The 23,032-nt window shown below is 49.1% G+C and overlaps 1 protein-coding gene across 4 annotated transcripts in view; it reads left to right on the plus strand.

Annotated features, from left to right (window-relative positions):
- The window catches only part of CERS1 (ceramide synthase 1), a 132,874-nt gene that overhangs the window by 104,479 nt on the left and 5,363 nt on the right, over positions 1 to 23,032 (plus strand). For all 4 annotated transcript variants that reach the window (XM_078781726.1, XM_068122324.2, XM_078781725.1 and 1 more), the window contains one exon: positions 21,405 to 21,552. In XM_078781726.1, coding sequence (XP_078637852.1) covers positions 21,405 to 21,552 — 148 coding nt within the window. The remainder of the gene's footprint in view (positions 1 to 21,404; positions 21,553 to 23,032) is intronic.

The following is a 23,032-nucleotide window of genomic DNA, read 5'->3' on the forward strand; positions in this document are numbered from 1 at the left end:
CAATTTTTGTCCTAATCTTTCCAATCGACTTCGGTCAAATGTACCATCTCTTGGAAACTCCTTAGCATGTCCCTTTGTCCAGAAATACCAATTTTCAACCTCTCTAATAGCCTCTTCACCCTAGCAGTCATACATATAATATGTACAAGTACCTTTTTTGTGGAATCTCTGGTTGTCCTTGTGTATTCTTGCAGGCTCCATTTCCCATTCTGCCTGTATGTGAATAACACTCAGTATTCCCTCAATGTACCAGGTAGATTACTAGGATCTGCGCTTTGGAATACACCTGTACACACCTGTACTATATATACTAGAAATAAATCTACTGGGATCTGTTCCACCTTTTATCAAAGTGGCGTTGGATGTGTTGTAGCTTGTTCCAGGTTCCTCTAAAGCTTCACTCGTACCTCCAGGAAGGATCTCTCCACCTGTTCAAACGGTGACCTCCAGAGAATCTCTCTCACCTGTGGCTTTTGCACAACCCAATCTCACAGATCAGTAGATGAGCCAAACGGGTCAGTATGAAATGGGTGAATCCACAGGTATCTCGCTCTGTCGAAGGGAAAATCACACAATGGTAACCGCACATATATATATCTATATATAGACTCACCATCTTGCTCAATTTTCCAAGGTTGTCTTCACACTGATAATATCTCACCAAGATATCAAAGCTTCTTTCTTGAGACCGCATTTTGCTCAATCAATCAATCAATTTATTCAATTAAATCAATTCAATTACATCAGTTCCATTATTCAATTTCAATTAATCTATCAATATTCATCAATAATATCACATTAATCACTCCAGATGACTCCCTGCACATGCCCTTTCCCCAATGATGTCAGGATAGATCCATCCATTGACTGAGATTGAAGATCATCGGTCATCACCTCAGATCCATAGCTCATGTTAATTGATGAATCACTGTTCTGTACTAGGGTCATATCTGACATATTTTCCCAATTTTGCCTGGTCTCCACAAATTCTCTTTGCAACCACTAAAGGCAACTCATCCTTCATTCGTAAGACAGCCAAAATTGATGGCAGATATTAAACAGTTCATTGGGTCCTGAAATGGGACTGTAAAATTCCTTCCAGCATGCTAAATTTTGAAACTCCATTGTTTGTAATACACAATTGATCCCATAGGGCTTGAAAGTTCTTTCTCAAGTTCGTGCAATCATTCAGCATTGGAACCCTATAATGTCATTAAACCATCAATTTGTAGATGTATTTATTTATATCCCATTAACCCAAGAACTCTCAATTGCTTGGTTTCTTTTTTAGTAATGCCATATATCCATATTTCTTTTCAAAATGTTCCTAACATACACATTAATCCCATTTGACCTCAAATAATCTACAATCTGAAAAAATAAATTTGTGACATTTCAGCAATGATTACAATATCATTGTACTTCTCATCTGTAACAGTACAGATAGTAGCTATGGAACAGGTGCATGTATATGTAGCAGGTGCATGCACCCAGGGCACCGTTTCCTTCCCTTTTCATCCACCTTATAAAACATCAACACCATTCATTAAAAATAATATAAATATCACATAATTCCACTCTTCCTTCAGTGAGGCCAGTTTTCCATCTAGTTCAAGATTTACATTTCATTCCATTAATTTGGAGCATTAATTCCATTAATTTATCATAACTTGTGATAAACATTGATCATTTGAACACGAATTGAACAAATTTTTCCAAAGATATAACTTCCATTTCCTTTGACAAATCCTAATAAAATGAATTTTATGCCTTTCTCATTATTCAAAAAGTTTACAAAATGTCCCAACTCTGTATATTATTTTATTTCTGTGGTTACATTGAACCATATATATGTTCATATCTTAATCCAATCAGAAAATTGTCAATTTACCCTTAATATATGTCTGTATATTTATTTTTACAAAATCCAACTACCATTAAACTGAAAAATTGTTTTGTTGGACTCATGCAAGGTCCCTTACAAATTTTGAAAATTTTCCAAAGACATAACTTCCATTTTCTTTGACAAATCCTAATATTTATCAAATATTAGGATTATCATCAAAACAAACCTAATATTAATGACTGCACATCCAAACCTAGATATTTTGAGTTCCGTAACTTTAATACCTCAAATTTCCCATTTCTTCCCTCCCTGATCCTATTGTTCAAAATTTCACCTCAATCGATCGAAAAATGAATGCAGGGATGCATTTTAAAGGTTTTCAAGAAATCCAACATGGCCGCCACAGAACGTTTTTTCCTTTCTTAATCAATTGGCTCATAGCATAACCAATCTGCAAGTAATGGTCAGAAGAGAAAGAAATGTAATTAATTAAATAAGTACTTTATTAATCGCTAATAATTAAATAACTCGTGAATTCTCATCCGATTCACTTAACATTTGAGTGTTCCCAAAACGTTGGAGCAAAACGTTGCAACAATGAAAGTGAAACGTTGTAGCGACGTTGTGGAAACGTTTTACAACAACATTATTTAAATGTTGCAGGAAAGTAATGCGAAAAACGTTGAAACAACGTTGTGGAAACGTCCGCAAAACCCAACATTTGAATGTTCCCAAAACGTTGGAAGAGGGGGGAGAGACAGCGAGAGACAGAGAGAGAGAGAGAGAGAGGGGGGGGGAGGGGGAGGGGGGGGGGGGTTTAGGGAGGGAGCATAGGTAGCCGACATGGAAATGAGGGACAATGTTCGGTTTTACCCTCGGGGCGGCGGTATGCAATTTTCATCCAATCGCCATCTTTCATAATGATTCTGGACCGGCATGAGATGGCGTTGTCTGTCATTAATTTATATGTTGATCGAACGATTTTTAGGTGTTATAAAAATGGCGGGAAAAAATTGGCGAAAAAAAATGTTTTTTTTTTTCCTCTCATCCACCTTTTTTTTTTTTTTCTCTCTTACCTTGGACCCACGGCTTTCGTCCTACACAATTCCGTTTAATTTGTCTAAATCCAACTAGCCGTTCCAAAGATATAAGCCGTTTTGTTGCGATACCACAAATTGGAAGAAAAAAAATATATATATCTCCATTTCCCGCCGTCTTCTCGCACGCCAAGCGAGTCCTCTACCATTTGGGCGGGCAACTCAAAGGTACTTTTGTAAGTGCAAATGAGTGTACCGGCCTTACACGACTTGAAAGCAGATCGTCCCATGGTGCACTCATAGCACGATCTTGCTCTTAGTACACGGTAAGGCTTCTAATAACCAGCGTCGAACTGGCGCATTTATTTACACAGCGCAAAAACCCGTATTAACAGAAATCGCTAGAAACAACACGAATAATAGCTATAATCGTTTGTCGATGTTCCATCCGTGACTTTGTCCGCTCATTCACTATTCCTAAATCGATAAAAACGGACCTCGATCACTACCAGCGTACTAACTTCCGCATTTGTAATGAGATTTCAACAGGATTACGACTCAAAGGAAAAAGAACGAGCAGACATTTTGTAGGACGTTATCTCGGACGATCGTTAAGATCGTTACATCTTAATCATACAAAAAAAATGGTTCTTTGGGTAGTAGCCACAGCACCCGGGAGTACCAGCTCAGCAATGGTTCTTTGTGTTCCACTACCCAGCACCCTAGCCCAACTCAAATGGATCTCTGTGTCGCGAGCACATCACCGGAGCCAAAAGGTCTCATCTATATCTTCCTTCTGAGGGCTCTCCTGCACCAATAGTGCGTGGAGAAGCCCAAACACCACTTTCTCCATATACATACAAAATAACTATACACAGGTTCGTATATCATAATGGACAATCCACAAGAAGCCATGCTTACCTTGGCGATGTCCACTTGATCCACGTACGGTAGCCACCAAGTTGTCCGGGAATAATGGACAATCTACAAGATGCCAATGACTGAGACAGTTTTTACAAAGTAAGGATTTATTATAATTACTAAGTCACTTGTTTCAATTCAATAAAGACTATTATAGCTAATTCAAGTCGTTGGTTCTTCTTCTTCCCTGGCCGGTCCTCTCTCTGCGCTGTTTCTCGTTCCGTACTCATTCGTTCCGTTGGGCAGAGGTTCTGATGACAAGTGCTCCCGACTCGAAGTGTGTTCTCGTTTATATGGGCACACTCGAGTTAATCCTCCGTGCGCTAAATGTTAATCCTCCGTGCGCTGAAGCTCCTTGGTCATCCACAATCGCCCCCCCTGCTGGGGAGTTCCTTCACCCTCTTTGCATCCCGATGTCCAAAACAATAGTACGGGCTTGGGAATGTGTGTTAGCCCAGGGTCGTGATAAAGATGAACAAAAGGACTCCCAGGTTCCATGTTCCGGGATACATTCCTGAAATTCTTACGAACCACCTGCGACTACCTGCTCCGTTACCAGTCCCAACCAATGAGTTACATTTCCACACTGGAGAGGCCGACAAGTATTTCGCGGCCTGCGACACATGGTCAGTGTACGGTGCTGCCATAGTGGATCCCGGCGCAGATGCTACAGCGCCCCCTGCTTCCCTCGTGGCCGCTGCTACGCCCCGCCCACTACCGCCGCCGCCAACACCAGCGCCGCCGGCACGGCCGCCGTGGGGGCCACCGCCGCAAACCTGGTGCTACTACCATGCCAGGTTCGGCCGCAAGGCTAAAAGGTGTCGCCCGCCGTGTTCTTTTGACGGGTCGGGAAACGACCGTGCCGGCGCTCACGTGCGGCCATGAGCGTCGGCCATTCCTGCAGCCTCCTGTTCATCACGGACACCTCGTCTGGGCGCCGTTTTCTTTGCGACACGGGAGCGCAGGTAAGCGCCCTCCCTGCCTCCGCGTCCGACAAGCAAGCCGCGAGCCGGGGCCCCGCTTTGCTTGCCGCCAACGGTACACCCATCCGCACATTTGGGAAGCGTTGCCTCTCACTGCGGTTCGGAGGGCAGCACTTTCAATGGTCGTTCGTCACCACCAGCGTGCCAATGGCCCTGCTTGGCGTGGACTTCCTATGTGCGCATGGGCTGTTGGTCGACGTTAAGCGCAGACATCTCATCCAGGCTGAAACCTTCAGCTCGCTCGCTTGTTCGCTGAGCGGCTCGTTGAGCAGCTCGCTGAGCAGCTCACTGAGCGGCTTGCCAAGCGGCTTGCTGAAAGGTTCCGTCCCGGCGAGGTTAGTCTGTACGCTTCCGGCAGCGGACGAGTTTACCTGCCTCCTCGCCAGTTTCCCGGCACTCACACGGCCCACCTTTTCAGCGGTGGCCGTCAAACACGGGGTGGAGCACCATATCCCCACGGTCAGGCCGCCGGTCTATGCCCGGGCACGCCGCCTCGATCCCACGAAGCTCGCCGTGGCGAAAGTGGAGTTCGCCACGCTGGAACGGCTGGGTATCGTGCGGCGCTCCAACAGCGCTTGGGCCTCTCCTCTGCACATTGTGCTGAAGCCCGGTGGCGGATGGCGGCCTTGCGGTGACTACCGCCGGCTCAATGATGCCACCACCCCCGACCGCTACCCGGTCCCGCATATCCAAGACTTTTCCGCCCGGTTGGCAAACACGACCGTGTTCTCCAAGGTGGACCTCATCCGGGGCTACCACCAGGTCCCCGTACAACCGGACGATGTCCCAAAGATGGCCGTCATCACCCCTTTCGGCCTGTTTGAGTTCCTGCGGATGCCTTTTGGGTTGAAGAATGCGGCCCAGGCATTCCAGCGGCTCATGGACAGCGTCTTGCACGACTTACCTTTCATCTATGTCTACCTGGATGACATCCTACTCACGAGCACGTCCCGGGAGGAGCACCTGCTCCACCTCCGCATGCTTTTCGAACGCCTGGGCCAGCATGGCCTGATCATCAACCCCGCAAAGTGCCGCTTCGGCGTCGCCGCCATTGACTTCTTGGGGCACCGCATCACCAGTAATGGGGCCGTCCCTTTACCGGCCAATGTGGAGGCCGTCAAGAGTTTTCCGTGCCCCCGCACGATCAAGGGGCTCCAGGAATTCCTGGGCATGGTCAATTTTTACCACCGCTTCGTGCCCTGCGTCGCCCAGCTCCTCCGCCCCCTGCACGAGGCCCTCCGGGGGAAGCCGGGCAAAGGTGACATTGCCTGGTCGGAGCCGATGGCCGCGGCGTTTGCGGGTGCAAAGCTGGCCTTGGCCAATGCCACCATGCTGGCGCACCCGGCGCCCGATGCACCGATCGCCCTCACCACCGACGCATCGGACTACGCGGTGGGCGCAGAGCACGAGCAGTGGGTGTGTGGTGCTTGGCAGCCCCTCGCGTTTTTTAGCCGGCAGCTTCGCCCGCACAAACGCCGCTTCAGCACCTTCGACCGCGAGCTGCTCGGGCTCCAGCTGGCGGTCCGACACTTCCGCCATCTGCTCGAGGGCCGCCTGTTCACGGCTTTCGTTGATCACAAGCTCCTTGTGTTCGCGATGGCCAAGGTCGCCGAGCCATGGTCGGCCCATCAGCAACGTCACCTCTCTGCCGTGTCCGAGTACACAATGGACATCCGTCACGTCACGGGTAAAGACAACCCGGTGGCGGATTGCCTTTCCCGGTCCATCGCGCACGCGGTCCACCTCGGGATCGACTCTGCCCGGATGGCGGAGGACCAGACCGCCGACCCCAGCGTCCAGGCCTTGCGGACCGCCGTCACGGGCCTCCGCGTCACCGAGGTGCCGTTCGATGTCGCGGGCCCTCTGCCGGCCTCGCCCCATCGTGCCCACTGGCTGGCAGGACCCAGTTTTCGACGCCATCCACGGCCTGTCCCACCCGGGCACGAAGGCCTCCCAGAAGCTCGTCGCAGCGAAGTTCGTCTGGCATGGCCTCAGGAAGGACGTCCGCGACTGGGCCAGGACGTGCCTCGTGTGCCAGTGCGCAAAGGTCCACCGCCACACCCAGGCCCCGTTGGCCCCGTTTACGGTGCCCGAGCATCGGTTCGACCACGTTCACGTCGACTTGGTGGGACCTCTGCCCCCCTCGCGTGGGTTCACCCACCTCCTCACCATGGTGGACCGCACCACACGGTGGGCGGAGGCCATGCCATTGGCGGCGACGTCTGCGGCTGATGTGGCGCAAGCCTTCATCGCCACTTGGGTTGCCCGGATCGGTGCCCCCTCGGACATCTCGTCCGACCCTGGCCCCCAGTTCACCTCGGAGCTCTGGGGCGCGGTGGCGCAAGGGCTCGGCGTCAAACTGCACCGCACCACGGCCTACCACCCCCAGGCCAACGGCCTGTGCGAGCACTTTCATCACTCGATGAAGGCCGCGCTCCGGGCCAGCCTCCGCGACGGCAGCTGGGCCAACAGGCTCCCCCTGGGTCCTGCTGGGCCTCAGGACGGCGCCCAAGGACGACCTGCGTGTGTCCTCGGTGGAGCTGGTCTTCGGACAACTGCTGCGGGTACCGGGCGAATTTATCCCCGACTCCACGGCTTCTTGGTCCGCGGCGCAACAGCGCTCCACCCTGCAGGAGACCGCCCGGAGGTTCGCCCCGGTGCCGACGGCACACCACGGTTGCCTGTCCTCCCGCTTCGCCCCGGAGCTTCGCACGGCGGAGTACATTTTCGTCCGGCACTACGCCCACCGGGCACTGCTACGGCCCCCGTACGACGGGCCCTTCCGCATGCTGGAGACCGGGGACAAACATTTCACCATGGACATCGGCGGTGCCCCGGATCGTATCTCCGTGGACCGCCTCAAGCCGGCCCACATCGATCTGGACCACCCCCCGCAATTAGCTCTGCCTCCGCGTCGAGGCCGCCCCCCGGCGGTCAGACCCCCAGCACCCCCCAGCCCCGCCATCCCGCTACCCCCCAGCCCTGCACGCATCGCCAGGGGGCGTTTTGGCCGGGTCTTCCAGCTTCCCCGCAAGCTCACCCTTCAGGTGCGTGGGGATTCTGGGGGGGGGGGGGGGCGCGTGTGGCGGGCACAAGGGTCAATAATTCCGCACACCAGTGGGTGGCGCGAGCGTCCAGGCGGGGAACTGAAATACATGCCCTGCCTTTCGACCGATCGGCCACGCCCGGGGGCAAGGCGTGGCCTCGGGACATATATGCGGGCTCTAAGCTCGACCCCGCCGAGTGCTGATATGCGAGCTTGTAATGAAGACTCTTGTTTGTATCCACGCGTTGTGGCCGACCTCTCTGGCAATCGAGTCGTGTGTGCACAGCACCACAAAGGCATGTTTAAGAGGATGAGTGAGGACATGTTTAAGAGGGTGAGGTCATGTTAAAGAGGGTGAGTGAGGGCATGTTGAAGAGGGTGAGGGCATGTTTAAGAGTGTGAGTGAGGACATGTTTAAGAGGGTGAAGGCATGTTTAAGAGGATGAGTGAGGACATGTTTAAGAGGGTGAAGGCATGTTTAAGAGGATGAGTGAGGACATGTTTAAGAGGGTGAGGGCATGTTTAAGAGTGTGAGTGAGGGCATGTTTAAGAGGGTGAAGGCATGTTTAAGAGGATGAGTGAGGACATGTTTAAGAGGGTGAGGTCATGTTTAAGAGGGTGAGTCAGGGCATGTTTAAGAGGGTGAGTGAGGGCATGTTTAAGAGGGTGAGTGAGGGCATGTTTAAGAGGGTGAGTGAGGACATGGTTAAGAGGGTGAGTGAGGACATGTTTAAGAGGGTGAGGGCGTGTTTAAGAGGGTAAGTGAGGACATGTTTAAGAAGGTGAGTGAGAACATGTTTAAGAGGGTGAGGCCATGTTTAAGAGGTTGAGGGCATGTTTGAGAGGGTGAGGGCATTTTTAAGAGAATGAGGGCATGTTTAAGAGGGTGAGGACATGTTTGAGAGGGTGAGGGCATGTTTAAGAGGGTGAGGGCACGTTTAAGAGGGTGAGGACATGTTTACAAGGGTGAGGACATGTTTAAGAGAGTGAGGACATTTTTAAGAGGTTGAGGGCATGTTTAAGAGTGTGAGGACAGGTTTAAGAGTGTGAGGGCATGTTTAAGAGTGTGAGGACATGTTTAAGAGTGTGAGGGCATGTTTAAGAGTGTGAGGGCATGTTTAAGAGGGGGAGGACATGTTTATGAGGCTCAGGACATGTTTAAGAGGGTGAGGCCATGTTTAAGAGGGTGAGGGCATGTTTAAGAGGGTGAGTGAGGACATGTTTAAGAGGATGAGGGCATGTTTAAGAGGATGAGTGAGGGCATGTTTAAGAGGGTGAGTGAGAAAGTTTTAGAGTCTAAGGGCATGTTTAAGAGGGTGAGGGCATGTTTAAGAGGGTAAGTGAGGACATGTTTAAGAGGGTGGGTGAGGGCATGTTTCGGAGGATGAGTGAGGGCATGTTTAAGAGGGTGAGTGAGAAAGTTTTAGAGTCTAAGGGCATGTTTAAGAGGGTGAGGGCATGTTTAAGAGGATAAGTGAGGACATGTTGAAGAGGATGAGGGCATGTTTAAGAGGATGAGTGAGGGCATGTTTAAGAGGGTGAGTGAGAAAGTTTTAGAGTCTAAGGGCATGTTTAAGAGGGTGAGGGCATGTTTAAGAGGGTAAGTGAGGACATGTTTAAGAGGGTAAGTGAGGACATGTTTAAGAGGGTGAGTGAGGACATGTTTAAGAGGGTGAGTGAGGGCATGTTTAAGAGGGTAAGTGAGGACATGTTTAAGAGGGTAAGTGAGGACATGTTTAAGAGTGTGAGGGCATATTTAAGAGTGTGAGGGCATGTTTAAGAGTGCGTTTAAGGCCTTGAAGCAGGCATTAGGTAAAAATGGTATCATAGAACTGCAGTTGAACTCTTATATACTTCCTAGCAGTTTAAGTTAACTTTAGAATCACTATAAGGGTATGGAAGGAGAGGCAAAACGTCACCACATCTGCATACATAATAAATAGATAGCTACTAATTAATTTTTATTCGTGGCTATATATTTATTATATATGCACAACTGCGTGAAGTGAAGACGGCGTGAAGCTGGAAGGTGTGAAAACATTTTGCTACCTCGGAGACATGCTGAATGGAGAAGGTGGATCAGACTCTGCAACGGTTGCTAGAGTGAGATGTGCATGGAAGAAGTTTCGGGAACTGAGTGGCGTGCTGACGAGGAGGAGAGTGTCGTTGAAGCTGAAGGGAAAGGTGTATGCTGTATTTGTGAGAAGTGTTATGATTTATGGGAGCGAGACATGGGTAATGAACGTAGAGCAGCAACAAAGGCTGGAAAGGGTGGAAATGCGAATGGTTCGGTGGATGTGCGGAGTATCGTTGAGAGAGAGGAAGACAAATGATGAATTGCGAAAGATGATGGGAATAGAGCCTGCGATTGATGCTGTGAAGAGGAACAGGTTGAGATGGTTTGGTCATGTGTTGAGGAAGGATGAAAGTGACTGGTTGAGAAGAGTGATGGAAATGAATGTAGAAGGAAGTAGAGGACGGGGAAGACCGAGAAAGACTTGGCTAAAGATGGTGGAAGAAGAAATGCGGGCAAGGGGGTTAACAAGGAGAGATGCAGAAAATAGGGCAAAATGGAGAAGATTGTCATGGGGCCCGCAAGGCTAACCCCCGCTCTAGCAGGGAAAATGGCCTTAAAATGCATGTTGTTGTTGTTGTGGTTGTTGTTGTCTGCACAACTAAACGGACATTTATCTCCCTTTGTAAATTGCTATTTAAACGGGTAATTACCTGTGTGCATATAAAGATGTTATTGTCGGCATTTAAGGGTTCGGCACATGTTAGTATGACGCTTACTAAACGTCTTTCGTAAATTCGGCCCAATATGTTTAACAGAACAGGGCCCAAATGAGAACACTTATACAAAAGAGTTCAGGTGTTAAGATTGTTGTGTGGACGGCCACCACATCAACCACTCGGCTGCAGCTTGCGTAGAGTCTGAGCACGCTGGAGATTTACTCCACGAATGACCATGACCGTACTCAAGCCAATTTGGTTGCTCGATGCAACTGTGTAGATCATGTGTTTTGCACCAAGAATGAGGTCTAAACCATGACGGTGTATAAGATTAGAAATATGCTGATTTAATCCTCCAGGGATTAACAATCACACCGAATTGGTTTGCGCCGAGGTCTCCAGCGCAAAAAGAATGGCAGCAATGGGCACGGACATGCAAGCAGACCTCAAGGGATATAAATAATAAAAATGCACACGAAGAATGCCAGAACTGGACATGCAAGCAGATCTTGCGGGATATAAATAAGTTCATCGGATGATTATAGAAATGGAAATCCTGCACAAAGACGGATGGCAAGCACAATAGTTAACAGTACCGTGAAACTATAGACCCCAGGGTGACACACACACACACACACACACACACACACACACACACACACACACACACACACACACACACACACACACACACACACACACACACAGTCATGCATTTACATGGAACCAGTCCAAAGGATAGTGTTTCAGAGCCGTGTAAAATAATGAAGGCTCACAGGATGCGGTTGAGGTTGGCAGGAGCGTGGGCTGCATGACGAGCAGTCACAGCCACAAGGACACAGCAGAAGGGTGAGGTCGGTCCCCACACAAAGCTCAAATAGCACTTCTTCTCAGCGAAGATGCTATACAGTGCGTATCAAAAAAAAGGTAATTCGAATTCAAGGGGTTAATATGCAAAGGTTATTAATTTTGACAATTTACATGTGGTTTACTAATTAAGAGGAGATCCTCAGCTTTCCATTGATACCTTCCATGCATCATTTCTGTCATACATGACCGAGTACATGTTCATTGAAAATGACAAGTTCAAATCGCATTTTTACAAGTTTGGCTAATCGATGCAAGTCAGGATAATTGGTGCAAAATGAACGTCAGATGTGAACTTTTCTCAGGAATGATTGGCCTTCATGCACCCACACCTTCAACATGTCCACCTCCCCTTTCAACACAAAGCTCACAGCGGCGGAGCATGTCCTGAACTGCGCGTCTCACCATAGCCGGGTCATTGCGCAAAGCATCCACTTCATGTCGAATACGGCCCTGCAATTCGTCAAGATCACGGGGAGGAGTTACAAACACCTTGTTCTTTAAATGTCCCCAAAGGAAATAATCACATGGTGTGAGGTCAGGTCGTTGCAGGTCAGACGTTGGCCGGCTGGACACTCTGCCATAAAGCCCAGATCGGTGGAGTGTTGCAGTGATGGTTGTCCTTCTGGAAGTTTCTCCCATCTCCACACACGATCTCTGGAGCTCAGCCAGAGTGACCATCGGGTTCTTGGTCGCCTCTCTTACCAAGGCCCTTCTCCCCCCGATTGCTCAGTTTGGCCGGGCGGCCAGCTCTAGGAAGAGTCCTGGTTGTTCCAAACTTCTTCCATTTAAGAATTATGGAGGCCACTGTGTTCTTGGGAACCTTCAATGCAGCAGAATTTTTTTTTGTAGGCTTCCCCAGATCTGTGCCTCGACACAATCCTGACTCTGAGCTCTGCAGGCAGTTCCTTCGACCTCTTGGCTTGGTTTTGGCTCTGATATGCATTGTCAGGTGTGAGACCTTATATAGACAGGTGTGTGCCTTTCCAAATCATGTCCAATCAATTGAATTTACCACAGGTGGACTCCAATCAAGGTGTAGAAACATCTCAAAGACGATCAAGAGAAATGGGAGGCACCTGAGCTAAATTTCAAGTGTCATAGCAAGGGGTATGAATACTTATGTCAATGTGATATTTCAGTTTTTTCTTTTTAATAAATTTGCAAAACTTTCTAAAATCCTGTTTTCTCTTTGTCATTATGGGGTATTGAGTGTGGATTGATGAGGGAAAAAATGAATTTAAACGATTTCAGCATCAGGCTGCAACATAACAAAATGTGAAAAAAGTGAAGGGGTCTGAATACTTTTTGAATGCACTGTATGTATATATATATATATATATATATATATATATATATATATATATATATATATATATATATATATATATATATATATATATATATGTTTATTTATTATACCAACAAACTTGCCTCTCCAACCAAATTCCGTCACTGGCACACATCCTGTCTGCGGCTCTCAAAGGGAATCAGTTCCCAAGAACCAAATGACCAGAACTTTGTGCTGTCACATAACATCCAATATATTGTTACGGTTCGCGGTTAAGGATGGTATGTTTGCCGAGCGGAGGCACCGCGACCTAACAGTTTCCCCGATTCACCCGATTCACTTGAACGTTGGCCGTATCGCGCCACCGCTATTCAATGAGGGAAAAGACAAAGACGACACGGATATGAAGAAGAGGAAGACGAAGGCAAAAAAAGGTTTGAAATACGATTACTATTTATTACTATTTACAGGCTCAAAGAAACCAAGGAGAAGGAAAAATAATAAAATAATATACAGAAGCTTTTTAGAGACACAGTGAAAATACCAGCTTATACAGACTTAATTGAATACCCAGGACAGAACAAACTCACGTACACGAATGGGGAACTTGTAGGCAGGAATGGCTGGAAGGAGAGGAAAGTCCAATGGGTCCGGCAGCACGATCGGCGCGTTGGGCAGCCGCCGTTCCTTCGCGGCCCTGCTCAAAACCGCCGTCCAGGCCCCAAGCGGCTGTCGAGTGTTGTTGCTGCTGTGGACGCTGCTGCTGGCGAGCAAGGCGATGAATAGCAGGCTTTGTGCTTCCCTGGATGATCTCTTCTCTTGGACCTCACAACCCAGCTCTGCCTTGGACCCTTTCAACTCAGCTCTGCCTTGGACCCTTTCAACGCAGCTCTTCTCTGATGACCCAGCTCTTTTCTTTGCACCTCACCACGCAGCTCAGCCCTGGTCACTCTTGCGCGCGCGCTTTTATATCGCCGCCGGCCTTCAGGACACGCCCATCGGTGTGCTCACCTCGGCCCTGGTTGGTCGCGCGACCCTCTGGCTCTGCCCTTGATGACGACGGGCGGGCACGCCTTTCTTCCCCAACCCTGCCTCGTGGCCAATGGCGGCAATTGTTGGTTGGCAATGCGAATGGCAATTGACGAAAGGGGAAATGGAGGTTTTTTGGGAATGGGAATGAAGGGAATCTATCCTTTTCACTTGGTGCAATGGAGTGTCATGTTAATGGAAGACAAGGCCTTACCGTAAAACACATAATAAAGATATAAACTACTGAACAAGGGTTTTATCGTGTCCTTCAATGTGTGCTTTATGGAATTAACTACCGGGACGCCCTTTTAACCTTTACACAACACTGGAGGCAGGAGGGGCCAGAATCAAACAATGTTACACAGCAATTTACCACAATTCAACACAATAAAAAAAATACAATCCTCATATCCGCAACACTGCACCCTCCTCCTCTTAGGCACGGCACGGGCCTACAACTTTTATTTAGTGTGACACGTAGGTGTAGTTCCCTCTACTTTTAACCTGACCCTGAGTGCGACAGTTTTAAAACATAGATAAATATGTCCCGCTGCTCCATTGCACCCTACCTAACAGACACACCCACAGCTAACCGAATTGCGGAATGGTCTTCAAACTATACACTGACGGTGGGGAGCATTATTTACAGTGACGCTACTTTATTTACAAAACGCAACCCAGGACCTGTGATTGTTCTTTCTGGGGGAGAGGGGACAGTCTGCTCTGCATCAATGCACCATGAAAGCACCCAAAACGTACCAACACACCCTCAAGCACCAATCGGTGCACAGTCATCATTGTTCAATGAATAAAAATAAAAACAACAACCCCTAACCCTGCAGGTGGTCTCTTGCTCTTCGGCTCCCTCTGCTGGCTATTATTATTTCTTCCTGATGTTGTCATCTTCTTTGCTGGCGGCCTATTTGTATTAAAATAAAATGCACCCAACGTGTCCATTGTTATTTATTTATGGCCCACAGGGCCGACTAGTGTGGTTCACCTGTGGGGCATCGGTGCCCTGTGATCAAGGTCCGCCAGCAAGATTTCGGGCCTTCCTGGCCGGTTCCAGCAGAGGGGCCATGCCCCAACGCATGGGGTCCATAAGTGGTGCTCGGCCACAGTGGTGTGGTCCATAATGTGGTGCATCGATGCAGACAGCTGGTTCTGGGAGTTCCGGGCGCACAATGGCGGACTCACGCACGCTCCCCTCGGCGCCCAGTGGCGCTCAGGTCCTCATGTGGGAGACAAAAGGGGGGACAGACAGTTGAGTGAGGGGTAAGGTCACAAGGGTACACATCAACAAAGGCAATGCAAGGCGAAGTGCGTACGGAGAGCGAAGTGAGAAAACTCGTCCCTACCGTACGTCACCCCCCCTGTCACCTACACTACCCTTGCCCTTACCCCATATTTACAAAATCTACACATTTACAAATTCGTCACTACTGTCACGTCTCCCCATATTTCCCTTAAACCAAATTCGTCTCCACCATCCCTCTACTTCAAAATTTGCCATCACCCAATTCATCATCAATCCTCATAAGGAGGGAGAGATGGAACATCAAGCACAATGTCACACCCACGTCATGATGCGTCTCACATTCCAAAACATTTGCACATAAAAATAATAAAAACATGGCATGGTGTGGAGGTACGTCATCTCAGGTGAGTGGATGCAGATGGTGCGAGGAGACTTCAATCCTAACTATCCTCTAAATGACTTTAACACACTTTACACTACCCGGGGTCTTTCCCTGCCAATCCATTGGCCATCTTACACTATGGGTTCTAAAAACCAATTCCCATTGACCAAACTGTGGTGCTTCTCAATTTGGGGTCTCACTCCCCCGATTCATCTCTCGGTGCCCTTGCACAATTTCTGGGCTGAGACGTGTAGCTCTCCCAGCAGGCCTACCCACCTGCACACCTCCACCACTGCAGTTGCCACCCGAGCTTACCCAGCTCCTCACCCTAACCTATCTACTGGGGAAGGCCCCTCCTGGCTCTGTCACCCCTCGGTGCCCTCTGGCACTGGGCTACCCGGGTCCGTCCTCCGGATCCTCGGGCCCCATCCACAACTACTCTACCGGCTCCCAGAGCCCACCTGCGGCCTCACCTGGCCGACATCCTCACAGTGGTGGAGTGCCCAAACCAACTACACACACTAACAGGCTACACGCCCAGCCATTTCCACAACACTAATGCACCCATCCAATCACCATTCTTCCACCCGCACCACAGATGCCAATATCCAACCACAATTTACCTATACCCTCTACCTAACACTTACACTACCCGCCCCGGGTATTCGTGATGGGGGTCCACTCTTCCCCCATTCACACCTTCGCACCATCCACTCCACTCCATAGTTTCCACCATACTCACTCCACGACCATCCATTCCAATACTCCATGTATCCCACACTACCATTTATGCCACACAACCATTCTCCATACACCTGTTCTTCATACCTGTTGTTGCACACCTGTGCAATCATACCTGGTGCCACCTGCACCCTCCTTCCTTCCTGGACCATTCGGTCAATACAACACTCATCACTATCACTATCACTATCACTCTCACTCATACACTGCTCCATACACCTGTTCAGTTGCACACCTGTGCAATCACACCTGTTCTTCACACACTTTTCACAATACACTTTCAGTTACTCAAAACCATTGCCTCAGGCACCCAGATTTTCCCACGCTCACACACACATCACTCCCGAGCATTGCCTAGCAATTCCTCATTTCACCGATATCAATACTCACTCACACGGCATCATCTAATCTACCTGTTGCCCTGCTAACTTAGTGCTCCCCGTCTTCCCTTTAAACTAAGCACATACCACGTCATTATCATCCACACTAACCTACCTGCGTCCCCACTACAGGTATCAGTCACTAACTAACCTTAACGTTACCTAAGGTCATCTCTCTAGATCCCAACATTATATCCTAACCCTCCCGGGCTAGTTTTCACTGCCATAAACCCCATAAAACTAGTGCTCCTTTGCCCCCTCTGTGAGGGATGGTGGATAGGCCATCCCATCACATGGGGCATCTCCCACTATCAATTTTGCACACCAAATCCAACAAATCAAAAATTTTGCCAATCCTCTGCCAATCATCACTCTGCCAATCCTTTGCCAATCATCAAATTTTGCTTTGCAATTTCGGGCCCAAAACACTATTCTCGTCACACAGTCTACTCACTAATGCCTCTCGGTGCGCCAATTCGTCTCTAAAGCTCGGCTTCGCAAAGCCGAGCAATGAATGCGGGTTGTTTGGTGCCGGCGGCTGGATACGTCCGGCACTCGGTGAAGGGAAGGAGGTTTACCCGGGCCGAGATCCCACGCACCACCTCGGCACGGAGCCATCCCATGGCCCGATCTCGACCTGCCGGAACGCCTCAACAAAAAGGTGTCGCCATGACGACCCTTCCTATTGGGCTGCCCGCTCCGCCTAGCGGAGCACGGACACGGCCGTTCCAAGCGCGGCCCAGCGTGGATCACGTATGGCGGTCCTTTCGAACCCGCCGTGGTTCGGATCCCCGCTGGTCCTCGCGGCACGCGAAACCCGGCACGCACCGAGGGCCCGATTCGGCTATAAGTCGCTCTAACCGCTAACCCGGTTACCGTCGATGCCTCACCTGCATGCTTACACCCCGCAGCCCGTTCCTTGCTCATACATCCAGCTGTTCCCATGCTCCTCGTCATTGCACCTTCTCTAACACACCCAGGTACACTCATTCCGCTCACAGACTTGGTCACACACCTGACCACCGAACACCTTTGCACACACTCGTCGTTCGCACACCTCACCAACACACCTCTTCGCGCCCCCTCCTCGGTCACCTCCTCTGTGACAATCACAGGTGTGCTCTCACTCGCACACCCAACCACGTGCCTCACGACCAACTCCAGCGTGCATTCCCACACACGCTCTACCATTCCAGGTGTGCATCCTTCCATTCCAGGTGTACATCCTCTCTCACCTGTCACAACCAACTCATGCTCCGTGTCACTCTCACTACTTTCACCACCACTCTTGACAGCGCTCTCACCCTTACTCTCGACAGCGCACTCTTTCCTCATGCACCTGTCCGTTACACACCTTTCTCGCGCACACTCTTGCGCACACTCTCCCGTTACACCCTCTGTAACACTCACCACAGGCATGCATTCTCCCTCACTCTTGACAGCGCACTCTTTCCCCATGCACCCGTCCGTTACACACCTTTCTCACGCATCCTCTTGCGCACACTCTCCCGTTACTTCCTCCGTAACACTCACCACAGGTGTACACTTTCTTGTTACATCCTCTGTAACACTCCTCACTACGCGCTTCCATGTGCTCCCTCGCACACGCGCTACGACCGACTCACTCTCGACAGCACACTCACTCCTCGGCGCGCACTTTTTCCTCACACACCCCAGAGTCGGACATTCTCGCACATCTCCTCCTTCGCACACCGTACCTGTCGCACACTTCACCAACGGCCTCTCACGAACACCCGGGTCCAAAGCAACCCCCAAGCCGACTGAAGCTCCTCTCACATAATGTACATTTCTGAATATATCGCCACTCACCTTGGCACCTCGTCTCCGCACCTCCTTCGCCACCTGCAAACTCTTTATTTGGTTAGCGAGCACATCATCACGATTTGAGCACCGACCTTGTACATATTCCATCACCTCCTCCTGTATTTCTCTCTTAGTTTCTGTCCGTCTCTTCTTAATTTCACTCACCTCTTCTTCCACTTCCTCTAATTTTTGCTTCACCTCTTTTATTTCCCGGTGCGTCTCCTCAAGTTCGTCCTCTAAGGCTATCTTGACCGTCTCTACGTGCGTCCTCACCTCCCGGTCCTTCGTCTCCATTACTTCCGTCACCTCGTCCAACCTCGTTGTCAGTCCCTCACGTACCATCTGACATTGCCTCTGTGTCGCTATCAAGTCATTTTTAATGTCGTTTTGTGTCGCTTTCAACCCTCCTAGTACCGCAGTGTTCTTTTGTACCTGCTCCGTTAGTTCTTTTTGTCCCTCCGTCAGCTGTTCCACCTCCTCCGTCAGGTCCTCTATTCCCCCCTGTAACCTAGCCGTTCCATTTCTCACCTCTTTCTCCATACGCTTTTCACCTCGCTTTACCTCCTCGTGTACCCCCGAGACCCCCTCACTTACACCTCGTCGTATCTCCTCTTTCATCTCCTCCCTCTCTTTTGTAGATGCCACTCTCATCTGTCCCAATTCATCCCTCTGAGCATCCAATTTGGTTTCTACCCCGATTTTCACCTCCTCTATCTGCTCTCCCATTTGTTTAATTTCTCGGGCGGATTGCTCCCCTATTTCCCGCAATTTGTTTTCTATCTTGTCTTCTAGCCCCTCTAACCCATTTTTCACCCCCTCTATCTGATTCTCCTGGGCAGCCATTCTATTTTCCACCCCCGTTAACCCATGTTTCACCCCTTCTATCCCATTGTCTAACCCCTCAAATTTCTTGTCTAACCACTCAAATTTCTTGTCTAACCCCTCAAATTTCTTGTCTAACCCCTTAAAATTATTGTCTAACCCCTCAAATTTCTTGTCTAACCCCTTAAAATTATTGCCTAACCGCTCAAATTTCTTGTCTAGTCGCTCCCCCATTCTGTCCATAAGGGCCCCCATTTGCAGGAAAAAAAGGTTCGAATCCACCGGCGGCGCTGCTACGGTCGCGGGCGCGGTCGCCGTGGCCATGCGCGAGGCGCCATTTTGCGCGCCCGTAACCTCGTGCGCGAGAGCGCCATTTTGCGCGCCTGAAACCTCCTCAACCCCATTGCCAATGTTCTCCTCCTCTCTTTCCTCCACCTCCATTTCCCCGAGGTCCTGGGTCGATTCTACCCCGTCTATCTCTCCCACCGGCATCCGATCGCCTTGACCAGCCATGGCGCGATTTCAAAATTCGGGTTTTTTTCGAAAACAAAACAAATTTCGGCCGCTCCAAATTTTGACCAAATTTTTTCTAGATGTTTTAAAAATTTGGTTCAGGCCCCGAATCTCACTCCCAGACACCAATTGTTACGCCAATTGTACAATTGTGTCCAAAATTTGGGCTAAATGAATTTAGTCCCAGGTCCGAATCCGACACTCCTGACACCAGTTGTTACGGTTCGCGGTTAAGGATGGTATGTTTGCCGAGCGGAGGCACCGCGACCTAACAGTTTCCCCGATTCACCCGATTCACTCGAACGTTGGCCGTATCGCGCCACCGCTATTCAATGAGGGAAAAGACAAAGACGACACGGATGTGAAGAAGAGGAAGACGAAGGCAAAAAAAGGTTTGAAATACGATTACTATTTATTACTATTTACAGGCTCAAAGAAACCAAGGAGAAGGAAAGATAATAAAATAATATACAGAAGCTTTTTAGAGACACAGTGAAAATACTAGCTTATACAGACTTAATTGAATACCCAGGACAGAACAAACAGAACAAACTCACGTACACGAATGGGGAACTTGTAGGCAGCAATGGCTGGAAGGAGAGGAAAGTCCAATGGGTCCGGCAGCACGATCGGCGCGTTGGGCAGCCGCCGTTCCTTCGCGGCCCTGCTCAAAACCGCCGTCCAGGCCCCAAGCGGCTGTCGAGTGTTGTTGCTGCTGTGGACGCTGCTGCTGGCGAGCAAGGCGACGAATAGCAGGCTTTGTGCTTCCCTGGATGATCTCTTCTCTTGGACCTCACAACCCAGCTCTGCCTTGAACCCTTTCAACTCAGCTCTGCCTTGGACCCTTTCATCTCAGCTCTGCCTTGGACCCTTTCAACGCAGCTCTCCTCTGACGACCCAGCTCTTTTTCTTTGCACCTCACCACGCAGCTCAGCCCTGGTCACTCTTGCGCGCGCGCTTTTATATCGCCGCCGGCCTTCAGGACACGCCCATCGGTGTGCTCACCTCGGCCCTGGTTGGTCGCGCGACCCTCTGGCTCCGCCCTTGATGACGACGGGCGGGCACGCCTTTCTTCCCCAACCCTGCCTTGTGGCCAATGGCGGCAATTGTTGGTTGGCAATGCGAATGGCAATTGACAAAAGGGGAAATGGAGGTTTTTTGGGAATGGGAATGAAGGGAATCTATCTTTTTCACTTGGTGCAATGGAGTGTCATGTTAATGGAAGACAAGGCCTTACCCTAAAACACATAATAAAGATATAAACTACTGAACAAGGGTTTTATCGTGTCCTTCAATGTGTGCTTTATGGAATTAACTACCGGGACACCCTTTTAACCTTTACACAACACTGGAGGCAGGAGGGGCCAGAATCAAACAATGTTACACAGCAATTTACCACAATTCAACACAATAAAAAAAATATAATCCTCATATCCGTAACAATATATATATATCTGTTTCTTACCAATTTATACATAATGAAAATAGAATAGTCGGTGCTTATTCAGAAAACATTTTGAACTTCTCTTATATATGGTTTCCATTGAATAACGTATCAGATGGGAATAGCAACATCCACCAATATTGTTCACTTTTGTATTCGTGTCCCAAATCTTTCAAATGCATCAGCTCTTTCCATGGTAATTGATCAATGTTTGTAAGAAAAAGACCAATATAAAAGAAAACGAGCCCTTTCATGATTTTCTTTCTTTTTTTTCCATGTCCTGCCAGGTTTTTGTTTCGCTTATACTGGTTCCCATTGAAAGTTCTCTATGCAACCAGCGTATCGAGCCTCAAGAGCCACCCAGTCATCCCTTTCTACTTCTTCTTCAATATTCTTCTTCTTGCGATTACTGCCATGAACCTGTATTGGTTCTCGGTGAGATTAAAATTCTAACTTGCACCTGGTTGTATATGAAACATTAACTATAGTATATGGCTGTTTGGTCAAGGCCCATAGTAGATATTACACTTAGCTTTCTCTTGAATGAATGTCAAATAGTTTAAAAATGTATGAACTGTTCTTTTATGTATATGAAGTCGAGGCTCATGGAAGAGCTAGAACACAAAGTAGGCCGGAATAAAACAGAACAAAATGAACGTAGTTGAAAGGAGGGGAAACACACCAAGAGCAGGGTAGAGGGACATAACAGAGGGACACTTGGAGGAAGAATGGGTGTGTGGAAGAATGAGAGCAAGGGGAGAGGGGGCACAGGGAGTGAATGGGCCGGATACAAGTTCAAACACAGAAATAAGAGAAAGGGAAATCCTGGGATGGAACAGAAATGGAACAGAAAACGAAAAACGAAAAAGATAGAGAGAGGCAGAGAGAGAGGCAGAGAGACAGGCAGAGAGAGAGGCAGAGAGAGAGAGAGAGGCAGAGAGAGGCAGAGAGAGAGAGAGAGAGGCAGAGAGAGAGAGAGAGGCAGAGAGAGAGGCAGAGAGAGGCAGAGAGAGGCAGAGAGAGAGGCAGAGAGAGAGGCAGAGAGAGAGAGAGAGAGGCAGAGAGAGAGGCAGAGAGAGAGAGAGAGGCAGAGAGAGAGAGAGAGAGGCAGAGAGAGAGAGAGAGAGGCAGAGAGAGAGAGAGAGAGAGAGAGAGAGAGAGAGAAAGAGAGGCAGAGAGAGACAGGCAGAGAGCGAGGCAGAGAGAGAGGCAGAGAGAGGCAGAGAGAGAGAGGCAGAGAGAGAGGCAGAGAGAGAGAGGCAGAGAGAGAGGCAGAGAGAGAGGCAGAGAGAGAGAGAGAGGCAGAGAGAGAGGCAGAGAGAGAGAGAGAGAGAGGCAGAGAGAGAGGCAGAGAGAGAGGCAGAGAGAGAGGCAGAGAGACAGAGAGAGAGAGAGACAGAAAGAGAGAGACAGAGAGACAGAGAGACAGAGAGAGAGAGAGAGAGAGGCAGAGAGAAAAATAAGGCATGGGGACAAAATAACCTGAAAAAGAAGAGCAGGATAAATGAGGTTACAAAGGAACATGAGTATGGATCGAGTGTGACCTGAGGTGGTGGTGAAAAGTCATGGAGGGAAGGATGAGATTGTACATACAAAAGGAATTTTGTGCCACAGTTGAGACAATAAGAGGAACAAATGAGTAAGACACTGCCTTGGGGAACTCAACAAAGAGAGGAAATGAGAGGATCCTTTTGCAAGCCACATGCTTATTACGACAGTGGAGGAAATCAGTAAGCCACGAGAGAAAATGGCGTTGGATGCTGTGGGCAGAGAGTTTGGAGAGCAAGGGGGAGATACCAATCAATTAGTCGAAGTATGCCCAGAGAAACAGCCGTGGTCTCATGTCTAGGATTGAGGGCCTCCATATGTTGTTGAGAGAGCAGACGTAGTATGCAGCCCAGGATGGAATAACTAA

The sequence above is a fragment of the Myxine glutinosa genome, chromosome 7 (genome assembly GCF_964187855.1).
Source record: "Myxine glutinosa chromosome 7, kmMyxGlut1.1, whole genome shotgun sequence".
Classification (NCBI taxonomy): Eukaryota; Metazoa; Chordata; class Myxini; order Myxiniformes; family Myxinidae; genus Myxine; species Myxine glutinosa.